Source organism: Cervus canadensis, chromosome 7, assembly GCF_019320065.1.
Source record: "Cervus canadensis isolate Bull #8, Minnesota chromosome 7, ASM1932006v1, whole genome shotgun sequence".
Classification (NCBI taxonomy): Eukaryota; Metazoa; Chordata; class Mammalia; order Artiodactyla; family Cervidae; genus Cervus; species Cervus canadensis.
Window position 1 is genome coordinate 10,476,052 of NC_057392.1, and position 26,688 is coordinate 10,502,739.

The window sequence follows — 26,688 nt, forward strand, 5'->3', positions numbered from 1 at the left end:
GTGTGCCTGTTGGTGAACTGTCTTTTTTGGAGAAAGAAATGCCTGGTTGGGTCTTCTGCCCAGGTTTTGATTGGGTTCCTTGGTTTTGTTTTAATACTGAGCCACATGAGCTGTTTTGTGAATTTTGGAGACTAATCCATTGTTAGTTGAATCCTGTGCAAATATTTTCTCCCATTCTCTTGTTGACTTTCTGTTGTGTTATGGTTTCCTTTGCTGTGCAAAAGCTTTTGAGTTTAATTAGGTCCCATTTGGTTTTTTGTTTGTTTATTTTCCATTACTGTAGGAAATGGATTGGAAAAGATACTGCTGTGATTTATGTCAAAGAGTGTTCTGCCTATGTTTCCTCTAGTAGTTTTATACTATTTGGTCTTACATTTAGATCTCTAATCAGTTTTGATTTTTTGTATGGTATTAGAGAACGTTGTAATTTTATTCTTTTACATGTAGCTTTGCGATTTCCCCAGCTCCACTTATTGAAGAGACTGTCTTCTCTCCATTGTGCGTTCCTCTCTGTTTTGTCATAGATTACGTGACCGTAGGTGCATGAATTTAGCCTTTCTATCCTGTTCCATTGGTTTCTATTTGTGTTTTTGTGCCCGTACCATACTGTTTTGATACTGACTTTAGCTTTATAGTATAGCCTTGAGGGAGGGCGCCTGATTCCTCCGGGTCCATTTTTGTTTTTCAAGATTGATTAGGCTTCAGGATCTTTTGTGTCTTCATGCAAATTTAAGATTTTTTGTTGTTGTTGTTATATTAATAGTTCTATGGAAAATGCCATTGGTAATTTGATAGGAATTGCATTAAATAGATATATTGGCTTTGGTCATTTTGACAATATTGAGTCTTCCAGTCCAAGAATATTGTATATCTTTCCCATGTGTTTCTGTCGTTTTTAATTTCTATCTTCAGTGTCTCATAGTTTTCTGCATACAGGTCTTTTGTTTCCTTAAGGGAGTTTTTTCCTACATATTTTATTCTTTTTGATGTGATGATAAATGGTATTGTTTATTATTTAAAATTTTTTGAAATCAAATGTTATTCCGTTATTGAAAATCATATTTATTTTTGGCTGTGCTAGGTGTTTGTTTCAATGTGTGGGTTTTCTCTAGTTGCAGTGAGTGGAGGCTGTTCTTTGTTGCAGTGTAGAGCCTTCCCACTGCAGTGGCTTCTTGTTGCAGAGCATTGGTTCTAGGGGCATAGGCTTCTGTGGCTGCAGCGCAAAGGTGCAGTAGTTGTGACACACAGGCCCTAGAGTGGACGGGCTTCAGTAATTTTGTGCTTGGTCATAGTAGTTGTACCTTGCAGAATCAAGAGACTAGACTCAGTAGTCGTGGTGCATGAACTTAGTTGCCCCTCAGTATACAGGGTCTTCCTGGTCCAGAGATCGAACCCATATCCCCTGCATTGGCCCATAGACTCCCAACCACTGGACCACCAGAGTAGTCTGGGATTGTTTCTTTAATTTATCATTTGTTGTTAGCATATGGAAATGCAACAAATTTCTGTGTATTGATTTTGTATGCTACAGCTTTACCAAATTCATTGATGAACTCTAGTAGATTTCTGGTAGCATCTTTAGAATTTTCTATGTATAAGTTCAGTTCAGTCGCTCAGTCATGTCTGACTCTTTGCGACCCCATGAATCGCAGCACATGCCAGGCCTCCCTGTCCATCACCAACTCCCGGAGTTTACTCAAACTCATGTCCATCGAGTCAGTGATGCCATCCAGCCATCTCATCCTCTGTTGTCCCTTTCTCCTCCTGCCCCCAATCTCTCCCAGCATCAGGGTCTTTTCCAATGAGTCAACTCTTCGTATCAGGTGGCCAAGTATTGGAGTTCAGCTTCAACATCAGTCCTTCCAATGAACACCCAGGACTCATCTCCTTTAGGATGGACTGGTTGGATCTCCTTGCAGTCCAAGGGACTCTCAGGAGTCTTCTTCAACACCACAGTTCAAAAGCATCAATTCTTCAGTGCTCAGCTTTCTTCACAGTCCAACTCTCACATCCACACATGACCACTGGAAAAACCATAGCCTTGACTAGACGGACCTTTGTTGGCAAAGTAATGTCTCTGCTTTTAAATATGCTGTCTAAGTTGGTCATAACTTTCCTTCCAAGGAGTAAGCGTCTTAAATTTCATGGCTGCAGTCACCATCTGCAGTGATTTTAGAGCCCCCCAAAATAAAAGTCTGACACTGTTTCCACTGTGTGCCCATCTATTTCCATGAAGTGTTGGGACAGGATGCCATGATCTTTGTTTTCTGAATGTTGAGCTTTAAGCCAACTTTTTCACTCTCCTTCTTCACTTTCAGCAAGAGGCTTTTTAGTTCTTCTTCACTTTCTGCCATAAGGGTGGTGTCATCTGCATATCTGAGGTTACTGATATTTCTCCTGGCAATCTTGATTCCAGCTTGTGATTCCTCCAGCCCAGCGTTTCTCATGATGTATTCTGCATGTAAGTTAAATAAGCAGGGTGACAATATACAGCCTTTCCGTACTCCTTTTCCTATTTGGAACCAGTCTGTTGTTCCATGTCCAGTTCTAACTGTTGCTTCCTGACCTGCATACAGGTTTCTCAAGAGGCAGGTCAGGTGGTCTGGTATTCCCATCTCTTTCAGAATTTTCCACAGTTTATTGTGATCCATACAGTCAAAGGCTTTGGCATAGTCAATAAAGCAGAAATAGATGTTTTTCTGGAACTCTATTGCTTTTTCTATGTATAGTCAGTATCATTTCATTTGCAGACTTTTTTTTTAATTTGTTTACTCATTTATTTATTTTTGGTTGCCTTGGATCTTCACTGCTTCCCACAGGCTTTCTCTAGTTGGGATGAGCAGGTGCTCTTCCAGCTGTGGTGCACGGGCTTTTCATTATGGTGGCTTCTCTAGTTGTGGAGCACAAGCTCTAGAGCATGCAGGCTTCAGTAGTTGTGCTACTTGGGCCCAGGAATTACGGTGCATGGGCTTAGTTGTCCCACGGCCTTGGTTGTCCTCAAACCGAAGATCATACCCTTGTTCCTTGCCTTGGCAGGTGAATTCTTAACCGCTGGACCACCAGGGAAGTTCAGACGGTTAGAGTTTTAAGTCTTCTTTTCCAATCTGGATTCTGTTTATTTATTTTTTTCTTCTCTGATTGCCCTGGCTAGGACTGCCAAAACTGTCCTGAATTAAAATGGTGAGAGTGGACAGCCTTTCGCATTTCTGATCTTACATGAAATGCTCTCAGATTTTCACCATTGAGTATGATGTTATCTGTCGATTTATCATAGAAGGACTTTTTATATTGATGTATGATCCCTCTTTGCCCATTTTGTGGAGAGGTTTTTTTTAAATTATAAATGGGTGTTGAAGTTTGTCAGAAGCTTTTTTGAATCTATTGAGATAATCATGTGCTTTTTATTCAGTTTGTTTATGTGTATCCCATTGATTGATTTGTGGAGATACTGAAAATTCTTTGCATTCCTAAGGTAAATTGCAGTTGATCGTTAGTGCATGATCCTTTTAATGTGGCATTTGTTGGATTTGGATTGCTAGCATTTTGCTGATGAGTTTGTGTCTGCATTCATCACTGATACTGGCCTGTGGTTTTCTTTTTTGTGTGTGTGATATCTTTGTAATGTTTGGCATCAGGGTGATAATGGCTTCATAGAATGGTTCCGGCATATTCCTTCCTCTGCAGTTCTTTTTAAAGAATCATTTCAGAAGGAAAGGTGTTAACTATTCTCTAAGTGATAAACTTTTCTTGTGAAGCTTCATGTCTTGGACTTTTGTTTCTTTGGAATTTTTTAAATCATAGCTTCAATTTCAGTGCTTGTGATTGCTCAGTTCATATTTTCTATTTCTTCCTGATTCAGTCTTGGGAGACAGTATGTATGCTTTTAGCATTTGCCCATTTCTGCCATTTTGTCCATTTTATTAGCATATAGTTGCTTGTAGTAGTCTCTTATGATCCTTTGTATTTCTGTAGTGTATATTGTAGCTTTTCCTTTTACATTTGCAATTTTATTGACTTGATCCCTCTTTTTTTGATGAGTTTGCTAAAGTTTTATTGATTTTTTAAAAAAATCTTTTTCGGAAGCAGCTTTTAGCTTTATTGATATTTTCTATTGTGTTCTTCGTTTCTGTTTCATTTATTCTGCTTTGATCTTTATGATTTCTTTCCTTCTAACATTTTTTTTCTTTCTCTAGTTGCTTCAGGTGTAACATTAGGATGTTTATTTGTGGTTTTTCTTATTTCTTGTGGTAAGGTTGTTTTCCCTCTTAGAACAGCTTTTATGGTGCCCCGTAGGTTTTAGATATTTGTGTTTTCATTATCATTTGTCCTCTAGATATTTTTTGATTTCTTTGATTTTTCAGAGCTTCATGATTACTATGCTGTGTTCAGTTGCTCAGTCATGTCCAACTCTTTTCGACCCCATGAACTGAAACCCAGTAGACTATTCTGCCCAGGATATTTTCCAGGCAAGAATACTAGAGTGGTTTGCCATTTCTTACTTCAGGGAATCTTCCTGACCTGGGAATTGAATCCATGTCTCTTGTGTCTCCTTCATTGGCAGGCGGATTCTTTACCACTAGCGCCACCTAGGATCCATGTTTAGTAGCATATTTTGCCTCCATGTGTTTGTGTTTTTTATAGTTTTTCGTTATCCTTGATTTCTAATCTCATGAGCACTGTGGTCAGAAAAGATAGTGGATATAATTTCAATTTTCTTAAATTTACCAAGGCTCATTTTGTGGCCCAGCGTGTGATGAGTCCTAGAAAATATTCCATGAGCACTTGAGAAGACTGTCTTTCTGTGGCTTTTGTATGGTATGCTCCATAAATATTAGTGAAGACAGTCTGGTCTAACATGTCATTTAAGGCCTGTGTTTCCTTATTGATCTTCTGTCTGGATGATCTGTGCATTGATGAAAGTGGGCTCCTAACCCACTGTAATTGAGGTGATGCCAGTTTTTCCTTTTATGGCTCCTAATGGTTGTATTATATGTTGAGGTGTCCCTGTGCTGGATGTGTGTGTATCTGTAGTTGTGATGTGTTCTTGTTGAGCTTATCCCTGATCACTGTGTAGTGTTTGTCTCTTGGAATAGTCTTTACTTTATAGTGTACTTTGTCTGATATGAGTGTTGCTATTCCAGCTTTCATTTGATTTCCATTTGCATGAAATACTTTTTTCTATCCCTCACTTTCAGACTGTATATGTCCCTAGATTTGAAGTGTGTCTTTTGTAGACAGTATATGTACAAGTTTTGATTTTTTATCTATTCATCCAGTCTGTGTCTTTTGGTTGAAGCATTTAATCCATTTACGTTTAAGGTAGTTATCTCAATGTATGTTACTATTGCCATTTTGTTGATTGTTTTGGATTTGTTTTTGTAGGTCTTTTTTCTTCCCTTCCTGTTTTGTTCTCTTCTCTTCTGATTTGATGGTTAACTTTAGTGTTGTGTTTGGATATCTGCATGTGTGTGTGTGTGTGTTTATATGTATTACAGAGTTTCTATTTGTCGTTATTGTGAGGGTTTGTTTTAGGTTTTTCTTATTTGTAGCATTTTTAAACTTTTTATTGAATTTTGCATAGCATTCTTTCCATTTTACGTTTTGATTTTTTTTTTTTTTTTTGGCTATGAGAAGTGTATGATCTTAGCTCCTTGATCGGAGATCCAACATGCATCCCATGCATTGGAAGACAGAGCCCTAATTACTGGACTTCTTGGGGAAGGCCCAAGGATGGAGTGGGGGATATTTTTGTTTTGGCCCTGCTGCTCAACATGTGGGGATCCTCGCTCTGTGACCAGGGATCAAATCCGTATCACCTGCTTTGGGTTCATGGAGTCTTAACCATTGGACCATCAGGGAAGTTCCTGTGAGGTTTTGATATAGCAATCTATAAGAAGAATATTCTAAGTTGCTGCTTTTTAAATTCAATTGCCTTTCTGCATTTGTTGCTCTCCTCTTCTCACAGTTGCTGGTTTTGATATCCTATGTGTATGTAGATGAATTCCTACCTTTGTTTTATATTTGGCTTTACCAGTGAATTTTTCCATTCATAGTAGTGGTCTTGTTTCTAGTAGTGGTCTTTTATTTTTCACTTAGGAAAGTTCCCATCGCTTTTGTTGCAGAGGTGGTTTCATGATGCTGAATTCTCTTAGGTTTTGCTTGTCTGTAAAGCTTTTTATTTTTATTTTTTGTTGAATCTGAATGAGAGCCTTGCAAGATGGGAAATTCTTGGTTGTAGGTTTTACCCATTCATCACTTCGAATATATCATTCCACTCCCTTCTTGCCTGCAGAGTTTCTGCTAAGAAATCAGCTGATAGCCTTATGGGAGGGATATCCCTTATATGTTGCTTCTTGCTTTTCTTATGTTTTTTAAAAAATATTTTTTGTCTTTAATTTTTGTCTGTTTGATTACTGTGTCTCAGTGTATTCCTTTTTGGGTTTATCCTGCCTGGAACCTGCTGCACTTCCTGAACTCAGATGACTGTTTCTGTTCCCATGTTAAGGAAGTTTTCATGTATCTCTTCAAATATTCTCTTAGGTCCTCACTCTCTCTTCTTCTGGGACTCCTGTAATGAAAATTAGTGCATTTAATGTTGTCCCAGAGGTTCTGAGACTGTTTTCATTCTTTTTTTTATTTATTCTGTTCTGCAGATGTGATTTCCACCATCCTTTTCTTGCAGCTTATTTATCTGTTCTTCTGACTCAGTTATTCTGCTATTGATTTCTTCTGTTGTCTTTTTTATTTCATTTATTGTATTGTTCCTCCCTTTTTGTTCTGTAGTTCTATTAGGTTTTTGTTAAACATTTCTTGCATTTTGTTCATCTTTGCCTCCATTTTTTTTTTTTTTCCCTGAAATCTTGCATCTTCTTCACTCTCTTTACTCTGTATTCTTTCTACAGTAGATTACCTATTTGGACTTCACTTCATTACTTTTCTGAGATTTTGTCATGTTCTTCATCAGCAGTATATTCCTCTACCATCTCGTTTTGTCTTACGTTATTGGATTATAGTTTCTGTTTCACAGGCTACAGAATTGTAGTTTCTTTCCCTTTCTGTTTTCTGCCTTTCTGCTGGATGAGGCTGTCTGAGAGGCTTCTGCAGGCTTCTTTGTGGGAAAGTTTATTCCTGCTCTCACTGGTGGACGGAGCTGGGTCTTGTTCTTCTCATGGGCAGCACTGTGCTGCCTAAGCAGCCTGTCTTTTGTTGGGTGGGGCTCTGCTGGCTGTGTGGCCTGAGGCCTTCCAGCACTGGAACCTACAGGCTGTTGGGTTAGGCTGGGTCTTGGGGAGGAAATGATGGTTTCCAGGAGGGCTCATATGAGTGAATATTCACCAAAACTGCCAGTGTGTTTATCCCTGCAGTCAACAACAGCCGCCCCCACCATGCCACCTCTGCATTAGACCATCCAGTTCTAAAGGTAGGTCCAGCCCAGACTCTTACACAGTCACTGCGTTCTTTCCCTATGTACCATTGTGTGTGGGACCTTGTGTGCACCCTCCAAGAGTGGGGTTTGTTTTCTACATTCCTGTGAAATCTCTGTGATCTAACCCCACTGACCTTCAAGGCCAGATTCTGTGGGGGCCCTTCCCCTTGTTGCCAGGCCCCAAACCTTGGAAGTTTGACCTGGGCCCAGGCCTTTCACTACCATGGGAGAACTTCTGTGGGTATCATTATTTACCAGTTTGTGGCTCATCAATCTGGCAAGTATAGGATTTTATTTTGTTGTGACTCCACCCCTCCTACTGTGTCATTGTCATTTCTTCTTTTTATTTGAATCTAAGGTGTGTTTTTTGGTAGCTTCCAGCATGCCCACCCCCTCCACCATGGTTATTCAGGATTTAGTTGTGATTATAGTGTTTTTGTCAGAGAGGGTGAGGTCACATCCATCTACTATGCCAGCTTTCCAGACAACATTGTGCTGTGTGCTTAGTCGCTCAGTCGTTTACAACTCTCTGTGACCCCAGGGACTGTAGTCAGCCAGGCTCCTCTGTCCCTGGAGACTCTCCAGGCAAGAATGCTGGAGAGGGTTGCCATGCCCTCTTCCAGGGGATCTTCCCAACCCAGGTCTGCTGCATTTCAGGTGGATTCTTTACCATCTGAGCCAACATGGAAGCCCATCTACTCTGCCAACTTTCCAGACAACATTAGTCATCTTGAATTTATTAGAACTTGTTTTATGGCCTAACATATGATCTAAGAATATGTTCCCTGTGCACTAGAAAAAAATGTTGATTTTGGATGGAATGTTGCATGTATATCTGTTAAGTCCATGTGTTCAAATACTTCATTTAAGGCAATTATTTTCTTCTTAAGTTATGAAAGTCTTCTATTATACATTGCTTTCTCTTTCTCACTTTGTTTCTTTTATTAGTTGCTTTAATTCTTTTGTGCATAAATATTTTCAGGTGTTATATTTGTTGTTGGATGACCCCTTTACCATTATTTTACACATTAAATTATTTTTTTATTATATTGTCTCCTACTTAATTGTCTCCATTAATTGTCTCCTACTTAAGTCTGTTTTGTGTGATGTGTGAATATCTATCCCAGCTTTATTTTAGATTTTATTTACATGGTATAGTGTTTCTGTACCTTTACTTCAGTCTGTGTGTCTTAACATCTAGTGTGTCTTATGTTGGCAGCACATGGAAGGAATTTGGTTTTTCATTTACTCACCTACTCTGTGTCTTTTGGTTGGAGAATTTAGTCCACTTACATTGAAAGTAGTTACTGTTAGACTTTTGCTCATTGCCTTTTTCTTGTTTCCTAGCTGCTCTTGTAGTTATTCTCTGTTTCCTTCTTCTCTGCCTCTCCTTTGTAGTTTGATAACTTTCTCTAGTGGTAGGTGTATATTTCTTTTTTTGTGTGTATTTATAGTGTAGGTTTTTGCTTTGGATTACCATGAGATTTATAACAGCATTTTAAGTTGATAATAACTTACATTTCATCCCATTTTAAGGCTCAACATGTCTACTGTGTCCCCATACTGGTTTTATATTTTTGATGTTATATTTAACATTTTGAAAAACTTATGTATTTCTTAACTAATTATTTAAGCAAGTCATTAATCCACTACTTTACTATATATTTGCTTTTCAGTCAGATTTATTATTTCATACGTGCTCTGATAACTAACTAGTGCTGTTTCCTTTAATCTTTAAGATGTCCATTAAACATTTCTTGTAGACTGGCTTAATGGTATAGATTCCTTTAGCTTTAGCTTACCTGGAAAACTCCCTCATCTTCAATTCTGAATGAGAACTCTTCCAGGTGGAGTTTGCTTGGTTAGAAGTTTCTTTTCTTTCTTTTTTTTCCTACCAATTTAAATATATCATGCATTCCCTTCTTGCCTGTAGAGTTTTTACTGAAAAGTGTGTTCAGAGTCTCATGGGAGGTCTTTGTGTATAGCCAGTTGCTTTTTTCCTGTTGTTTTTAGCATTATTCTTTTGTCTTTAACTTTCAACATTTTATAATGTGCCTTCCTTTGAGCCATTTTCAATTCATCTTATTTGGTATTCTCTGGACTTCTAGGACTTGAATGTCTGATTTTTGCTCCTTTCTTGCCCTCTTCTCCTGGGAGACCTAAAATGTGAATGTTAGTATATTTGGTACCATCCCATAATCAAGGTTGCCAGGAGAAATATCAGTAACCTCAGATATGCAGATGACACCACCCTTATGGCAGAAAGTGAAGAAGAACTAAGAGCCTCTTGATGAAAGTGAAAAAAGAGAGTGCAAAAGTTGGCTTAAAGCTCAACATTCAGAAAACTAAGATCACGGCATCCTGTCCCATCACTTCATGGCAAATAGATGGGGAAACAGTGGCTAACTTTATTTTTCTGGGCTCCAAAATCACTGCAGATGGTGACTGCAGCCATGAAATTAAAAGACGCTTACTCCTTGGAAGGAAAGTTATGACCAACCTAGACAGCGTATTAAAAACCAGAGACGTTACTTTGTCAACAAAGGTACGTTTAATCAAGGCTATAGTTTTTCCAGTGGTCATGTATGGATGTAAGAGTTGGACTATAAAGAAAGCTGAGCGCTGAAGAATTGAGGCTTTTGAACTGTGGTGTTGGAGAAGGCCCGTTAGAGTCCCTTGGACTGCAAGGAGATTCAACCAGTCCATCCTAAAGGAGATGACTCCTGGGTGTTCATTGGAAGGACTGATGCTGAAGCTGAAACTCCAGTACTTTGGCTACCTGATGCGAAGAGCTGACTCATTTGAAAGACCCTGATGCTGGGAAAGATTGAGAGTAGGAGGAGAAGGGGACGACAGAGGATGAGATGGTTGGATGGCATCACCGACTCAATGGACATGGGTTGGGTGGACTCCGGGAGTTGGTGATGGATAGGGAGGCCTGATGTGCTGCAGTTCATGGGGTCACAAAGAGTCGGACACGACTGAGCAACTGAACGGAACTGAACATAAGTCACTTAAGCTATTTTCATTGTTTTTTTGTTTTTGCTGCTGTGATTAAGTTCCAGTGCCTTGTTTAAGTTTGAGTTGAGTGATCTTTCTTCAATTTAATTTGTCTTTTCTTAAACCAGTCCAGTGTACATATCAATTCTATTGCTGTCTTCTTCATCTCTGTGGTTGTATTGGTTACCTTTATATGTTTTCCATCTCTTGCTGAAGTTCTCACTGTTACTATCCATTATTCTCCCCATTTCAGTGAATACCTTTATGAGTTTTACTTTATAAGGTAAATTGTAGTTCTTTCACTTGGAACATACTCATCTGCTTCTTCCTTTTGCTCGACTCTGTGTTGGTTGCTATACAGTGGGTGAAACAACCACCCCTTCTAGTCTTGAGGGAGTAGCCTCGTGTAGGAGATGAACCTTTTTGTTCAGACTTGCCCTAACTGTTTGTCATCTGTCAAACCTCTGTTTGTTGTCCAAGCAGCCTAATATATTTTTAATAGCCCTCAGTAGTTGAGGATGTGCCAATGCCTGTCACTGGCTCAAAGTGGAAGATTTCACCCCTCGATTCAGTGTGACTAGAAGCCAGGCCATCAGCTAACAGCTTTTAAACATATGTAGATATAATATATGTAGTCCTAAAAGGCTGCAAGCATAAGACCCACTGGTTACCAGAACCAGGCAATCTGAAAGTATATCTTGGAGAGCAATCACAAAAATCAGGGCTTCAGATGAGTGTATAACTTCTTTGTAAAAGATAATGGTGAATTGGAACAAGGCCAAAGAGAGCATCAAAATGACATTCACAGTCTATATTCCTTGAGAGCTGCTCCATATATGCTGCTACATGTGTGTCAAACCTGAAGCCTTTTTGTCGATCCAAAGGTCCAAGAGAAGTAAAGTAGCCTCTTTCATAGACTGGAAATGTGTTTCAGGGAGCTGTTTGTGCAGTGGTCTATGTGTGTTAACCTGCACAGAATCATCCCTCTAATTGCCACAGTCCATCACCTATGTATCCCAGCCCCTTCTATCAGATCAAGGTGATCAGGTAGCCATGAGTTCCATTTGCAAAATCTCAGGTGTAAAACACAAAAATCCAGGGCACCAGATACATGTAAAAGTTCGTACCAGTAGACTCTGGTGCTCTGGAACACTTCAGAGAATGAGGGTGAATATAGTGCCCACTCTCTGAAATCATTGAAAAAGGAATGCTCAGTCCCTAGATATTTGTTTAAAGAGAGCCCTGCCCCACGGGTCACAATCGCAATGACTAGGTAATAGGTCTCTTTCACAGAAAGATTGAACTCTTGGATCTGTTGCCTCTTCCTATTCCCTGGAAGTGGTAGCTGATTTAGAACTCTGTCTTCATTGGTTTAGGTGTTGCAAGGTCTACAATTTTAAGCACTTTTACATGTATCTGGTGCCCTGGTTTTTTGTGTTTAACACCTGAGATTTTACAAATGGAACTGGCCTCCAAAGTCAAGTGAAACAAGGGTGTCCCCCTGGCAGCAGTCACACAAATCAGAGCGCCAGGTGGATAGGAGCTCCATTCTGGTAACACTGATTATTACAGTTCCATGTGATCAGGAATGCAAACTCCCCTGACTTCCAGAGCCAGGTGATCAAGAATCATACTGTCTGCAGCAGCCGCAAAAATTAGGATATCAGGCACATGTAGGCCCCGTTACAGGAGATATTGGTGCTCCAGAGCATGGCAAAGGGAAAGTATAAAAATGGTGCCCGCTACTCTCTGTTCCCAGAGAGTGTTCCAACAGGCTTGTAGATGTGCATGTGTTAAATTAGGTGCCTGCCTCTTAGGCCATGGTTTTAATGTAAGCATGTGATCCTTATTTGCTTTAAGTTTCAGTTGCCTTAACCTACCTCTGAGCTGAGCCCTGCGTGGAAGAGTTCAAGTTGTTCAGCCCCATTTGGAACTTTCTACTAGATTGATACTGTTTTATGGGTCTCAAGATGCGATCCCTGTTGATTTTCAAAAGTAGATTTTTTTTGGATGGGGCTCATCTCTCAAGTGCATATCTTGAAATTTGCCGTGCCTGTTGTGGGGTTTGAGCCCTTCACTCCTCAGGGGGAAGCTCTGGTTTTGAGTTCCCTACAAGTTGTAGTTCACTGCAGTGTAGATTGGTTTTATCTTGTGCCACATTTGGTGATATTTTGTGCCAGCCCGTCTTGATGCTTTGATGTGATTTTCTTCTCATTTGCCAGATATATAATCATCATTCAGCCAACTTTTAGGTTTTTTTAAAGAGGAAGTCTTTGCATATGTAATTGTTGACTGTCTCCATGGGAGAAGGTGAGTTCAGGATCTTCCTATGTTGCCATCTTGAACTAGAACCTATACCTCCCCTCTTCATGTATGAATATATCCTACACATCTTTTTATATCAGTCATAGGTAACTTTGTTTTTTATATCCATGGCTTCCACTGACTTTAAGAGCCATTTAATAATAGTGGTTTCCATGGATCTGTTGCCAGTCTGCCTACATATAGGCCATGGATCTGCTGCTGGAAAAGCCCTTTACAAGTTGCTAAATCTCTTAAGTGTCTCAAGTTTCTCATCTGTAAATGGGAGAAAAATTGTATTCTGAGTAAGGTTGTTATGAAATTTAAGCACTTTTTAGTACATTGCCTAGTTGGTAGTGAGCAGCCAAATGTTGCCTGCCACCATTGTCATTATCATCACCGTTTTTACTTAGTCAGATTATTATTTATGGGGAAATGGGGTGTTTACCTTTTTTATTGTTGCAAATTGTGCTTCAGGGCATAACCTTGTGTATTCATTATTTTGCACGCATGTGATTTTATGAATACTTTGCAACAAGTACAATGTCAAGGCAAAAAGGAATATAAATTTGTAATTTTTATAGACATTTGCCAAATCACATCCCACAGGAATTATATCAGTTTTTCCTGTCATCAGAGTTTGACATAGTTTAAATGATCATGAATTTGCAGGTAGATTTCTGATGTTACTTCTGTTTCTAAATTATTCATAGTTTAAAATGACAATTTTTAAAGTTCTTCCTTTTTCTTTATTAAAACTACAATCCTGTCTGGAGAGCCTGCTGAAACAACCTTTCGTAAAATATGTATATTGGTGGCTTATTCTTTTAGGATTCTCATAGGTAACTTGTTAGTATTTAAGGGCTTAGAAGATGATCTTTACTCTTTTATATTCTATATTTTCGTATAGTTTTGTTTCCATAAATCTGAATTGTTTCAGATTCATTTACCTTTACTCTCCATAATCTTAGGACAATCTATTAGAAATATTCATATTTAAGAACCAAGAATCCAAAAATGAACTGAGGTTAGCTTTTTAATGTATTTTGAAAAAGTCTTTAATTAGGGCAATATTCTTCATTGTTATTATCAAAGAAAACTTAATAGGACAGAGGAACTTAAGATGTCAGAAAGTTTTCAAGGCTCATGGAGAAATAAAAAGATCAGTAAATAGTGGTCCCTGCTATACTTTTTTGTATTGGGTGAGCTAGATGTGGGCCGTTTCCAGGCTAGAAAATTTAAAAATGGACAAAGAAGAATGCTTGAATGGAGCTTTAGAAAATACCTGTATTTACTCATGTTAAATGCCTAAAAGTAAGTGAAAGAAATCAACACAAATCAACAGAAAATATAGTACAAATATATAATGCTATAGGAACCAATGAAATAAACAAATGCTTTAAATAGAATAGATAGATTATTACTAAGATTGTTTGATGTAGCAGTTCAGAGATAACTGGTGTGAGGAAGCAGTTTCAGTAGAATTGTGGGACTCAGTTGGAGAAGAATGAATAGGAGGAAAATAAGTAAATAAGGTAATCTTTGGCACAGTCATTATGGCAGCAAAAGGAATTTCTTTCTTAAAAATTATTAGTGCAAAGCTTCTGTTCATTTTAAAAAGTATGACTTTTAAACATCTGATTTTAATTTGTCAGTAATTGTTTTTTGTATATTATAGTCATCTTTAAAGTTTTTTATATTGCTTTTAATACTGGTTGCTGTTTTGTTGCCTTTCCTTTCACCACATTAAATTGATGCCATGAAATAGTCCTCCCTTTATGAACTAACATAGCTATTTTATTGAAAGTATATTTAAAACTCCACTCTATGTGATAACTGCCTTGTCAATTATGGAAATTGAGTAGTTGAGCATTATTTACATTGGAAATATTTTAACAGTGTTATGTGCAACTCATTACTGAAGAAGTAGGGTTACCTTTGTCCTTTTTCTTGAATTTTTAAAGAAACAACTTTACCAAGATCTAATTCTCGTGCATTAAAAGTCACCAGAGTATATAGATAGATAGCTGTTGACAAATGCACACGGCCTTATGATGACACTCTATTCAAGATCTAAAATATTTCCATCCCCCTAAGAAGAAAAGTTCTTCTCATGTTTAATAATTTTGACATCTAATTTTATTTCTTTGGTTCGTAAGTACAGATGAATGTAATTTTACTTATCAAATGTTGTTGTTGTTGTTCAGTCGCTAAGTCATATCCCACTCTTTGTGACCCCATGAATTGCAGTACGCCAGACTTCTCTCTTCTTCACTACCTCCCTGAGTTTGCTCAGATTCATGTCCATTGAGTCGGTGATGCCATCAAGCCATCTCATCCTCTGTCCCTCCCTTCTCATCCTGCCCTAAATCTTTCCCAGCATCAGGGTCTTTTCCAGTGAGTCAGCTCTTCGCATCAGGTGACCAAAGTATTAAAGCTTTAGCTTTAGCATAAGTCCTTCCACTTATCAAGAGTACCATGAATTAACTCCTGAAATGACTTGCTTTTTGTCTATGGAAATCTATTTCCGATTGATGCAATATTTCATGACCCATGCAAAGTTAAATATAAACAATTTTATTTAATTGAATGATTTTTAAGAATATCTAACAAAGTTGTTTTTATTTGATCTCACTTGTCAGTTTAGCACATTTCTTGTTTATTTGATTTTAAAATCCTCTGAAAATATAGACTATTCTATAGTACATAAACAGCCTATTTTCAACACTGTTGAATACTCTCTGCATTACTGTTTTTCCTCATAAAATTTTAAATCATGGTATAAATTTTCTCATTTTTTTGTGGAAATTCATATTTCAAAAAACTATTGGAAGTTTTAAAGAACTTCTAAGAGGAAGAACTATTTAAAAACATTTTTCCTTTTCATTCTCCTTCCAACCTGTCATCTCTACAGTTGAATATTTGGAATACCTATTGAAAATTAAGGAGAGCTACGTATCAATAAATAAAATGTGCTGTAAAATGGTTCTGATTTAAAGATAGGGCAAATATAATTTTTCTCATTTTAAGGTTAGTAAAAGTTAAGTTAAATAAGAGCTATATATGCCTCTGTAGTTTTTTTAGGACTCTGATTCTAGATCATACTTTGACTTTATGGCTATTCATTGCTCCATGCTGTTTCATAAAGTATATCTCAGAGACTCTTCCTGCCTCCATTCCTAATTGTGACTTCAGTTAGAGCTGATATTAATCACTTGCAAGGAGCCTGTCAGAAGTTATAACTTAATTATTTTCCTACTGTTTATTGAGTATTATTCTTGTGATTTTTAACTTGAATATTTTATATTTATGCAGTTGAGACTGAACCTCATTTAATTATTGAGCTTCCCAGGTGGCTCAGTAGTAAGGAATCCACTCCTGCCAATGCAGGAGATTCTGTTTGATCCCTGGGTCAGGAAGATCTATTGGATCAGAAAATGGCAACCAACCCCAGTATTCTTGCCTGAGAAATCCCATGGACAGAGGAGCCTGGTGGGCTACAGTCCATGGGGTCACAAGAGTCAGACATGGCTTAGTGGCCAACACATTTATCCAACTAAAACAGAACCTACTTTATTATGTCAGAATTCTTTGTATGTAAGTAGATTTTGAACCTTGTTTCAGTTTTCTTTAAATTCTGTTATTTTTAACATAGATTTTCAGTATAAACCACTCATTCTTATAAGAGTGATAATATTTACATAACCATATTTTAGATAAAAGTAAAGTAAGGTAGAAGTATGAAGGAATGAGATGAAAAGGGGGTTACAGCTTTTTCGTTATGTAGAAGTTCCTGGCATCTTCAAAGAAAACAGGTTTGACTGAAAGTATAGTTAAATTAAAGAACAGTTCGTTTTAAATAATAGGAGAATATTCTGATGATTTTAAAAAAAAAACAGAGGGTACCTTGAAGGGATTAACATTCTCTATACTTGGATGTTTTTTGGACTAAGGCAGCCAGCTGGGATCTTCTTGACCCAGGGATCGAACCCAGGTCTCCTGCTTTGCGGGCCAACTCTCCATCATCTGCCACCAGAGAAGCCTCATATATCTGGTTATCCTAAGTCTTCTTTAGGGCTCTCTGCACTATATAAATTCATTGTTTTCTTTGTCTTTTCCTTCTTCAGTACTTCTCTCAACATTTTACCTTAGACTTATCTAATTCATAGGTTATTCAGGTGTTTTTTTTTTTAACATTTAAAGAATTTTTAAATTCTTAAACAAGGGATTTCTTTAAAACAGAAGTTTGTGGAAGAAAGAAAAACCCAATCACTTTCATATAAAACTTTTCAAATAGTAGTCAAGTTAAATTTAACTTTTAGCATGGATAGGAAAAATTAACTATAGAATCTGTTGTTCCACAGGTACTGTGAGAATAGAGATGTTTCGAAATATGCAGAATGCAGAAATCATCAGAAAAATGACTGAAGAATTTGATGAGGTATAGCATTTCACTGTTTATACAAATTGCCTGCTTGTACTTGTAAATGGTGACTATGTTGATTATATTAAGTTTTGTTTTGACTTGGTACTTAGTATAAGAGAAGTTATAGTATCTTCTCATTTATGTGATAATCCATGCTGTTAATTCCAAAATGAATCATCTTTGGAAATTTTATTACATTGCATGGAGATAGTAGCACTGAATAATGACTGATGGCTGATAATGATTGGAAAATTAATGGTATGAGGTATGAGTTGACTCTTGACATTCATTCTTGAAGACCATCTAAAATCCTGAATTTATAAATGTACCTCCAACAGCTTCATACTGTGTGGAATGCTAGTCCTCTTAAATATTTTAAAGAAAAAAGGGTTTGGAGGTCAAGGAAATGTCAGAAGGCTGGCTATTATACCTACCTTAGATCTTGTCAAAGCACATTATCTTATTTAAGGTTATTAGAAATCCTAACAATGAAAAATTTCCTAAATTTAATCTGGAATTCCCCAGATTATTTCATATGGATCCCTGCCACTGACATGTGTCCCTCTGCCCTCCCCCGCCCCATTTCCATTTTCTGTGTGTGTGTATAGTACTTCCATTTGGAACACTCTACTTGAGATAATATGATTTCTATTCAGAATACATGTTTTCTTTGCTAGTTTTCATGAGTTAATCATGCATGATTTTCCATTTTAAGACTTAAATATTCTTTCAAGTAGTTTTACACAGGTCATAAATGTTTATTTTTGAGACACTTTAACAATTTTATTTCTTTATTTATAGTGAACTCAATTCATGTCAAGCTTTAGGCCAGCATCAGTTCCTGTTTTAACATTCTGCCTTTGGTATTATTTTCTATTTTCTTATAGGTGTTCCTTTGTTTTGACCTTCAACACTAACCACAAAGATTGGTTTTCTTATAAGTCCACTCTTTTAGTAAGATGGGTTTAGGTTTTTTATTAATAGTAGTGGTAGTATTTATTTTTAATTGAAACTAGTACTACAAATGCATACTAAAGTAAATATTCAAGCATAGGCTGCTCAGTGTGTTTTTTTCATCAGGTGTTCACCTTTAGCAGCAGTATCAAAATGTTTTCCTGTGCATCTTTCTAGATAAACGTTCTGTCACTGGCTTTCAGACTATGTAGTCACAATTTATGGGACATACGGAAGACCTTGAATTGTAACCTGTGGACATAATATTTCAGAATCACTTGCCTGTATTTCTGTAATCTCAAAAAGCTCTGAGTTCATAATCCAAACTTTCAGGTTTGGCTCTAAGGCCACTTGGCCTGAACTAACATGAGGCTGCTGCTGCTGCTAAGTCACTTCAGTCGCGTCTGACTCTGTGCGACCCCACAGACGGCAGCCCATCAGGCTCCCCCTTCCCTGGAATTCTCCAGGCAAGAACATGAGGCTATTTACAGTCAATTTTTATTTCTCACAGTCAGTTTGAATATGTATATATGCATTGCTGTTAAATATTAATGTTCTTAACTGCAGAGTGCTACACCAGATTTTATTGGGGTATGATGAAATATAAGGTTATACACCAAGTTCACTTTTAAAATTTAAAAACCCTAGATTCTGAAACATTTCTGTGGGGCTACTGTTCAGTAAAATATATTTTTTTGTTGTTGTTAATACATGAGTTTATATGTTAGAAATAGAAGCTAAAGCCAGGTAACATACAGTTAAGGTGCAAGTAGTAGGTTTACTCACTAGCTACTGTTCTACCATGCGTGGCCTGCAATACAGGTGATTCAGATTGTAGATTTAAAAGTGGTATATGTTTTGGACCTTCCAAGGACTAACACATGATGGAATGATTATTAAGTATTTTAAGACAGTAGTTCCCAAACTAAATTTAAGCTGCAAATTAATGTCTCACTGGGATACTGATGCCAGGCTCCCTTACACATGCCCTAGACATTTGATTAATTTGTAAGGCATGTGACCTTGGCATAGGGATTTTTTTAAAAAAAAGCTCACCAGGTGATTTTAACACAGAACAACTATTGATCGAGAAATATTATTCTAAGGTAAGTAAAAAGAGGAATCCAAGATTTAAGTTAAAAGAACACTTTATATATGAAAACAGGCTGAGGGGAAAACAAAAATGAATACAGTGTAACAAATGAAATTATTCAGAATGCATGTTTCATATTCTTAAACATTTTGTCTGAATATTTGAGATTATTGACCTAATCAAAGACTTTTAAAAATCAGCATTCTGTTTGAATACAATTCTGTTCTAATATTATTTTGATTGTTATTAGAATATATTAACTTAAAGCAGAATTAGATATCTCCTAGGGCTTTATAAAAGTAAATAAATATAATTGTGATGATTAGAAATTTTAGTAAATATATTGTTTCAATTTTAAATATCTATATAATACTTTTAATTAGGTGGCTTAAAACAGTGTCATTAAAAAAATAGGATGCTTACTCATTTGCTTGAGATTTTCTTGTATAACCAATTTGAAAAATAAAAATTTGAACTCAGAATAATGAATAAATAAATAAACACACAAACAAATATACAAAATTTCCAGAGATGATATTAGTGAACAAGATGTGCCAGACCTATTTGACAATGATAATTGTCTCCAAGTATGACAAGATTTAATGAAGCAAGAACAAGTGGAAATTCTGTTTAAAGGTGGTATTGTGTTTTGGAGGGACAGACTATGTATTTGCAAAAGCCATTGATGATGCAGAGTGCTAAGACTTATGAGCTCAGTACATAATAAGCATAAGTGGGAGTGAATCACACATTGTTCACTGTAATGAATTCAATGAAAATATAATTCAGATGCAGATAACAAAAATTTTTATCTTCAATTCTTTAGAAAGATATTAATCTTTTGCTACTGTGTATATACTTGAGAATGCATGTAAATGCTTGCATATTATTAAATAAACAGTTTTGTTTTTTTTTTTCTTAAATACTGAATAGGTCATTTAATTCCTTGGGGGTGGAAGGAGGTTAGTTTTTAAATTATGATTTGTGATAAAATTCTGCAATATCTGATGAAAGGAGTCATTAGATCCCAAGAGCCTAGAAAAATGCCTAGTTAGTAGAGAAAAGCCACTAAACTTCTGTTGAATGAATGACTGAATATGTTGCATTACAGTGAAGTGAAGTAAATTAAAGGTGAAATGAGGTAGAAGTCATTTCAGTTGAAATTGTTTAAATTGAAAAAGTTGTCAAAAGTATGTTTTTGCGTGAAAAAATAGTATGCTGTAGCTTCTATTCCTTATTACAAACTAATCATACCCAGTTATTACATGACCTTTTTTGAAAGCCCTACAAATCTCTACCTGGCCAAAAGTCTTTTATAATTGTAATAACAACCTAATTTAGAAATATGTTAATTCCCAAAGCAGTCTATGACTCTTCAGGGTCAGTAGATATACTTGGTTCCTGGTGGAGTCAGTTGTCATGAGATAAAGCAAAATGTAATTGTATTTCTTCCTGAGATTATTAGAATCAGATCTCCATATATAAATTCTTAGATATGGTTTCTCAAAGGTCAGTTTGTATAGTTTTCAAATATTTAGGTAAGACTTCTATGTTGGTGAATCTTTGCAACAGAACACATTTCACATTCAGCTGACCCGTGGACAACGTGGGTATTGGTTACTGTAATGCCTCTGTAGCTGAAAATCGTCAGTATAACTTTTGACACTCCCAAAAGTAACTACTAATACCTTACTATTGACTGGAAACTTTACCAAATAATATTAAGTCAGTTAACACATATTTTGTGTTTTATGTGTAGTATATGCTATATTCTTATAATAAAGTAATCTAGAGAAAATAAAATGTTATTAAAATCATCAAAAGGGGAAAGTAAATTTACAGTTTTGTGTACTATGTTTATCATTACTGTAAGTTTGTCATCAGTTTACAAGGTTAATCATCCATTAGTACCTATATCAGTATTGTCTTATATGATACAAAACACCATAGTAGGTCTTACATATATAGGTAACACTAGACGTCAAAAATGAAAAGATAATGTGAATAATTCATATTGATTTATAATTATGATTTATGGGTGATGATGAAGAAGGCAGTAATATAGTTGCTTTTATATTAGCCTAGCGTAACTGATAAAATTGTTTCACAGTAGCCTTGCCTTTACACTAATGAATGAATTGTTATAAAATTTTTAAGCATACAGTATTACTGTCATATTTATAATATGCTATTGGAAACAGTTTTTAAAATCACGCTGATACGTAGTTTCAGCTCATATACAGCTGATACAAGGTATGCTGATACATAGTTTCTCCAGCTATATGAGAGACAGTATGTCATACTATATAGTAATGTAACTCTTTGAAAGCAAAGTTCTAGAACACTGTGTACAAAATACCACTCACCTTATGCTTATCTTGCACACAAAACGTAATTGAACACTTAAGGAATGGTGATGGCACAAGAACTCATACAGTTCTTGCCATAAAAAGATAAAGATACTGCTAAGGTGTGTCTGACTCTTGCGATCCTGTGAACTGTAGCCTGCCAGGCTCCTCTGTCCATGGCATTCTCCAGGCAAGAATACTGGAGTGGGTTGTGATTTCCTTCTCCAGGGGAACTTCCCGATCCAGGAATTGAACCCAGGTCTCCCACATTGCAGGTGGATGCTTTACCTACTGAGCTATGTGGGACATTTTCCGTTGGAGACACACACATATACAACAGATAGATTTATTAAGTGTATGGCATGGTGACTATTTGCTGTTCCTTAAGTGGAAGTGAATCATCATAAAAGTCTTTTTCCTCATCTTTACATTGGGTACGCTGAGGAAGAGGAGAGTTTGGTCTCACTGTTTCAGAGATGGCAGATGTGGAGGAGGTGGAACAGTAGGCAGGAAAACAGGCATATTCAGTGTAATTTTATGCAAATACATCATAATTTCTGTCTGAATTTTGCTTTTTCATCTGTATAAAAATGATTCTATATAATACCAAACCTTCTTCCACCATTTGCTTTAGTTTCAGTGCCCTATAATAAAAGGGTCCTTGTAAAAGAAGTTAAAGATAGTGTTTGAGTAAGATTGTCTAATGTTATTTGCTTTTTGGAATTGTCTCTTCTATGTGTTCTTCCTCATATTGTACAGTACTGGTTTGGAAGCGCTCATCTCTATCAAGTCATCTTCTCATAATTCCTTTGGTGTAGTGTTTGTTAGCTCTTGATTTCTCCAAGATTCGTATCTTAAAATGTTTCACCACACCCCACCTTTTATGCCATATTCATAGTCTCTATCATGATTCCTTTGATAGGCTCTCTCCTAAGTCCTCTGAAGTCATGGAAAACATCTGGGCAAAATTTATCTCCAGTGGGAATTCATTATTTCAGGCCTGATAGCTTTCATGACTTTTTCTGTAGCAACAGTGGCAACTTCCGTGGTGAAGTTCTTCCAGACTTTCATGATGTTCTATCTTCCGTAGTACAGAGACAATCCTTTCCTTCAAATACTGTGTGTCATGAGGCCCTCATGTGAACATTTTATTCAGTGATCAGGCACAGTAAAGGACAGAAACAGTAAGGACCTAACAGAAGCAGAAGACATTAAGAAGAGATGGCAAGAATACACAGAAGAACTCTACACAAAAGGTCTTAATGATCCAGATAATTGCAATGATGTGGTCACTATCTTGGAACCAGACATGTTGGAGTGTGAGGTCAAGTGGGCCTTAGGAAATAATTACTATGAACAAAGCTAGTGGAGGTGACGGAATTCCTCCTGAGCTATTTAAAATCCTGAGAGCTACACTCAGTATGTCAGCAGACTTTGAAAACTCAGCTGCAGGACTCGAAAAGGTCAGTTTTCATTCCAGTCCCAAAGAAAGGCAATGTTCAAACTACCATTCATTTGTGCTCATTCCACGTGCTAGCAAGGTAATGCTCAAAATTCTTCAACCTAGGCTTCAGCAGTATCTGAACTTCCAAATGTACCAAGAACTTCCAAATATACAAGCTGAGTTTCGAAGAGGCAGAGGAACCAGAGATCAGATTGCCAACGTCCATTGGATCATAGAGAAAGCAAAGGAATTCCAGAAAAACTTCTGTTTCATTGACTAAGTGAAAGTCTTGGACTGTGTGGATCATAGCAAATTACGAAAATTTCTTCGAGAGATGGAAGTACTAGACCACTTTACCTGCCTCCTGAGAAACCTGTATTCAAGTCAAGAAGCAACAGTTAGAACTGAACATGGAACAACTGACTGGTTCAAAATTGGGAAAGGAGTACAACAGCAGCACTATATATTGTCACCCTACTCATTTAACTTATGTACAGAGTGTGTGTTCGCATGCTGAGTCACTTCAGTGGTGTCTGACTCGGTGCAATCCTGTCACTTTAATCCACCAGGCTTATCTCTCCATGGGATTCTCCAGGCAGTACTGGAGTTGGTTGCCATTTTGTACTCCAGGGCATCTTCCCAACCCAGGGATCAAACCTGAGTCTCTTACATCTACCTGCATTGGCAGGCAAGTTCTTTACCACTAGTGCCACCTGGGAAGCCCCTGTATGCAGAATACATTATGTGAAATGCCAGGCTGGATGAATCACAAGTTAGAATCAGGGTTGCTGGGATAAATATCAATTTCAACCTCAAATATGCAGATAATGCCACTCCAATGACAGTAGTTGAAAAGGAACTATAGAACTTGACATGGGTGAAAGAGGAGAGTGAAAAAGCTGGCTTGAAACTCAACATTCAAAGACTAAGAAGACCATGGCATTGAGTCTCATCACTTTATGGCAAATAGAAGGGGAAAAAGTGGAAATAGTGACAGATATTATTTTCTTGGGATCGAAAATCTCCGTGGACAGTGACTGCAACCATGAAATTAAAAGACCCTTCTCCTTGGAAGGAAAGCTTATGAAAAACCTCGACCGCATTTTAAAAAGCTGAGACATCACTTTGCCGACAAAGGTACATACAGTCAAAGCTGTGGTTTTTCCAGTAGTCATGTATGGATGTGAGAGTTGGACTGTCAAGAAGGCTGAACACCGAAGAATTTATGCTTTTGGAGAAGATTCTTGAGAGTCCCTTGGACTGCAGAGTCAACCCTAAAGGAAGTAAACCCTGAATATTCATTGGAAGTTCTGATGCTGAAGCTCCAATACTTTGGCCATCTGATGTGAAGAACAAACTCACTGGAAAAGACCCTGGTGCTCAGAAAGATTGAAGGCAAAAGGAGAAGAGGGTGGCAGAGGATGAGATAGTTAGATAGCATCATGGACTCAATGGAAATTAATTTCAGCAGACTCCAGGAGATAGTGAAAGATAGGTGAGCTTGGCATGCTGTAGACCATGGGGCTGCAAAGGATCGCATGTGACTTAGGAACTGAACAGCAACAACTGTGACTTCCTGATCTAAAGACTGAATTAGAGATGTTTTATTTGAGAACAGTTTGATTACTTTGACACCTTCAGTGTTGAATTCATAGGGTTCTGGGTAATCAGGGGCATTGTTCATTATGAAAAGAATTTTAAAAGTCAGTCTCTTACTGGCAAGGTACTTCCTAACTTCAGCGACAAAGCATTAATGGAATCAGTCCAGAAAAAGGGTTCTCATTGTCCATGCATTCTTATTGTACAACCAAAAGTCTGGTAGCCAGTGTTTATCTTTTCCACTTCAAGGCTGAGGAGTTTGTAGTTTTTTAGTTTAGAGGAGTCTTGATCATAAACCTGACTTCCGTGTGTACAAAAAGTAGAGTTAACCTATGCCTTCTTACCTTATGGCCTGGTGCTAACTTCTGTTTCTTACTAATAATGTTCTTTATGTTAATTTTTTTCCTGAAAAAATTTTTTTTCACAGAAGTGCACTTTCATCTGCATTAAAAACTTGTTCAGGCAGACTTACATACCACTGAGCAAGTGCAGTTGTAAATAAACTTTGTCTTTTCTCCACTTAGTCTGTTGGTTGTCAGTTAATCTTCAGGCCCTCTCTGCAGGATCCAAGCTGGAAGGGAAAAAAGTTTTTCCTTTCAGAAGTTTTGTTGACTAGGACAGGATGGTTGGAACTTTCTGCTCAGTCCAGAGACAGTAGCTGCAGCTGAGATCACTAGTCCAGCAAAGCTGAGCTACTCTCCTGCCGCTGAGATGTGTAGGAACACACCCAGCTGTGAACAGTGAGGTGTCTCTTATGCTGGAGAGCAGTTTCTAGCGCTGTTGACACTACGCAAGGGTCTGTGGCTCTTGCCAGTTCCTGCAGGTGCCCTGTCCTTAGCTGACCAGGAGAGAAAACAGTATGGACAAGTAGAAGAACATAAGCTCACTTCCTCCCATAAGAATATCAAAGTCACAGCTAACTTCTGTATAGCCATAAATAAAAAAGACTGAAACCTTCCAAAAAGGTACTCTACATCCAAAGACAGGAAATCACGAGGTGATAGGTGGAGCACATTTGTGATATAATCAAATCCTGTACATCTTGAGTGACCCAGAAACTGGAAAATAATTCGATCACAGAAATTTTCCCATGGGAGTGAGAGCTCTGAGCCCCACATTAGGCTCCCTAGCCTGTGGGTCTGGCATCAGGATGAAGAGCCTCCAGAGCATTTATTTGGCTTTTGATCACAGGAGCTCCATAGGACTGGTGAAAACAGAGACTCCAGTCTTGGATGATGAACATGAGGTTGTGTGAGTACCAGGACTCAGAGGGAAAGCAGTGACTTCATAGGAGCCTGGGCGGAGTTAATCCTGCTCTTGGAGGGCTTCCTGGGAGGGAGAATGTGGCTGTGGCTCTCTATTGGGTCATAAAAGTTGGCAGTGAACATATCCGTAAGAAATCATCTGAAAGTTGACATCTTGCTTGGGACATTAGCACGAAGACCTGGCACCATCCAACAGCCTGTAGGTTCCAGTCCTAGAATACCTCAGACCAAGTGAGCAACAGGACTGGAAAACAGCCCCACCCGTCAGTCAAGAGGCTGCTTAAAGACTTCCTGATCCCACAGCCACCTCTTGGCACACCTTTTGACAAAGCCCTGCCCACCAAAGAGCCAAAATCCAACTCTACCCACCATGCCCTCCCACCAGGAAAGTTCCACAAGCCTCTAGACCAGCCTCACCCACCAGGGAGAAGACAGCTGAAGCAAAAAACATATAGTCTTACACCCTGTGGAGCTGAGTCCACAAACACGTCAGAACTTACAGTGGGACCAGCTGGGACCTGACTGTTGTGTTATGAGAGGGGATTGTACTGCTGTAACACATAGGACGTGCTCAGCAGAGGGCTTCTTTTTCAAAGTCAAGAATAATAGCTTTACACATACATAAAATAAAAATAGAACTTTAGACAAAACGAGATGACAGAAAACATGTTCCAGATAAAGGAACAAAATTAAGTCCCAAAACAACTAAGTGATGTGGAGATAGGTAACTACATGAGAAAGAGTGCAGAGCAATGATTGGAAATGTGATGCATTTAGGGAGAGAATGGATACACAGAGCAGTAAGTTAAAAGAAGTTTTTAACAAGGGTTAG

At 37.6% G+C, this 26,688-nt stretch overlaps 1 protein-coding gene across 1 annotated transcript in view; it reads left to right on the forward strand.

The window, feature by feature from the left end:
- STAG1 (stromal antigen 1) overlaps positions 1-26,688 on the forward strand; it is a 496,183-nt gene that overhangs the window by 265,540 nt on the left and 203,955 nt on the right. The window contains exon 6 of the mRNA XM_043474336.1: positions 17,092-17,168. Within this exon, the coding sequence (XP_043330271.1) occupies positions 17,092-17,168 (77 nt within the window). The remainder of the gene's footprint in view (positions 1-17,091; positions 17,169-26,688) is intronic.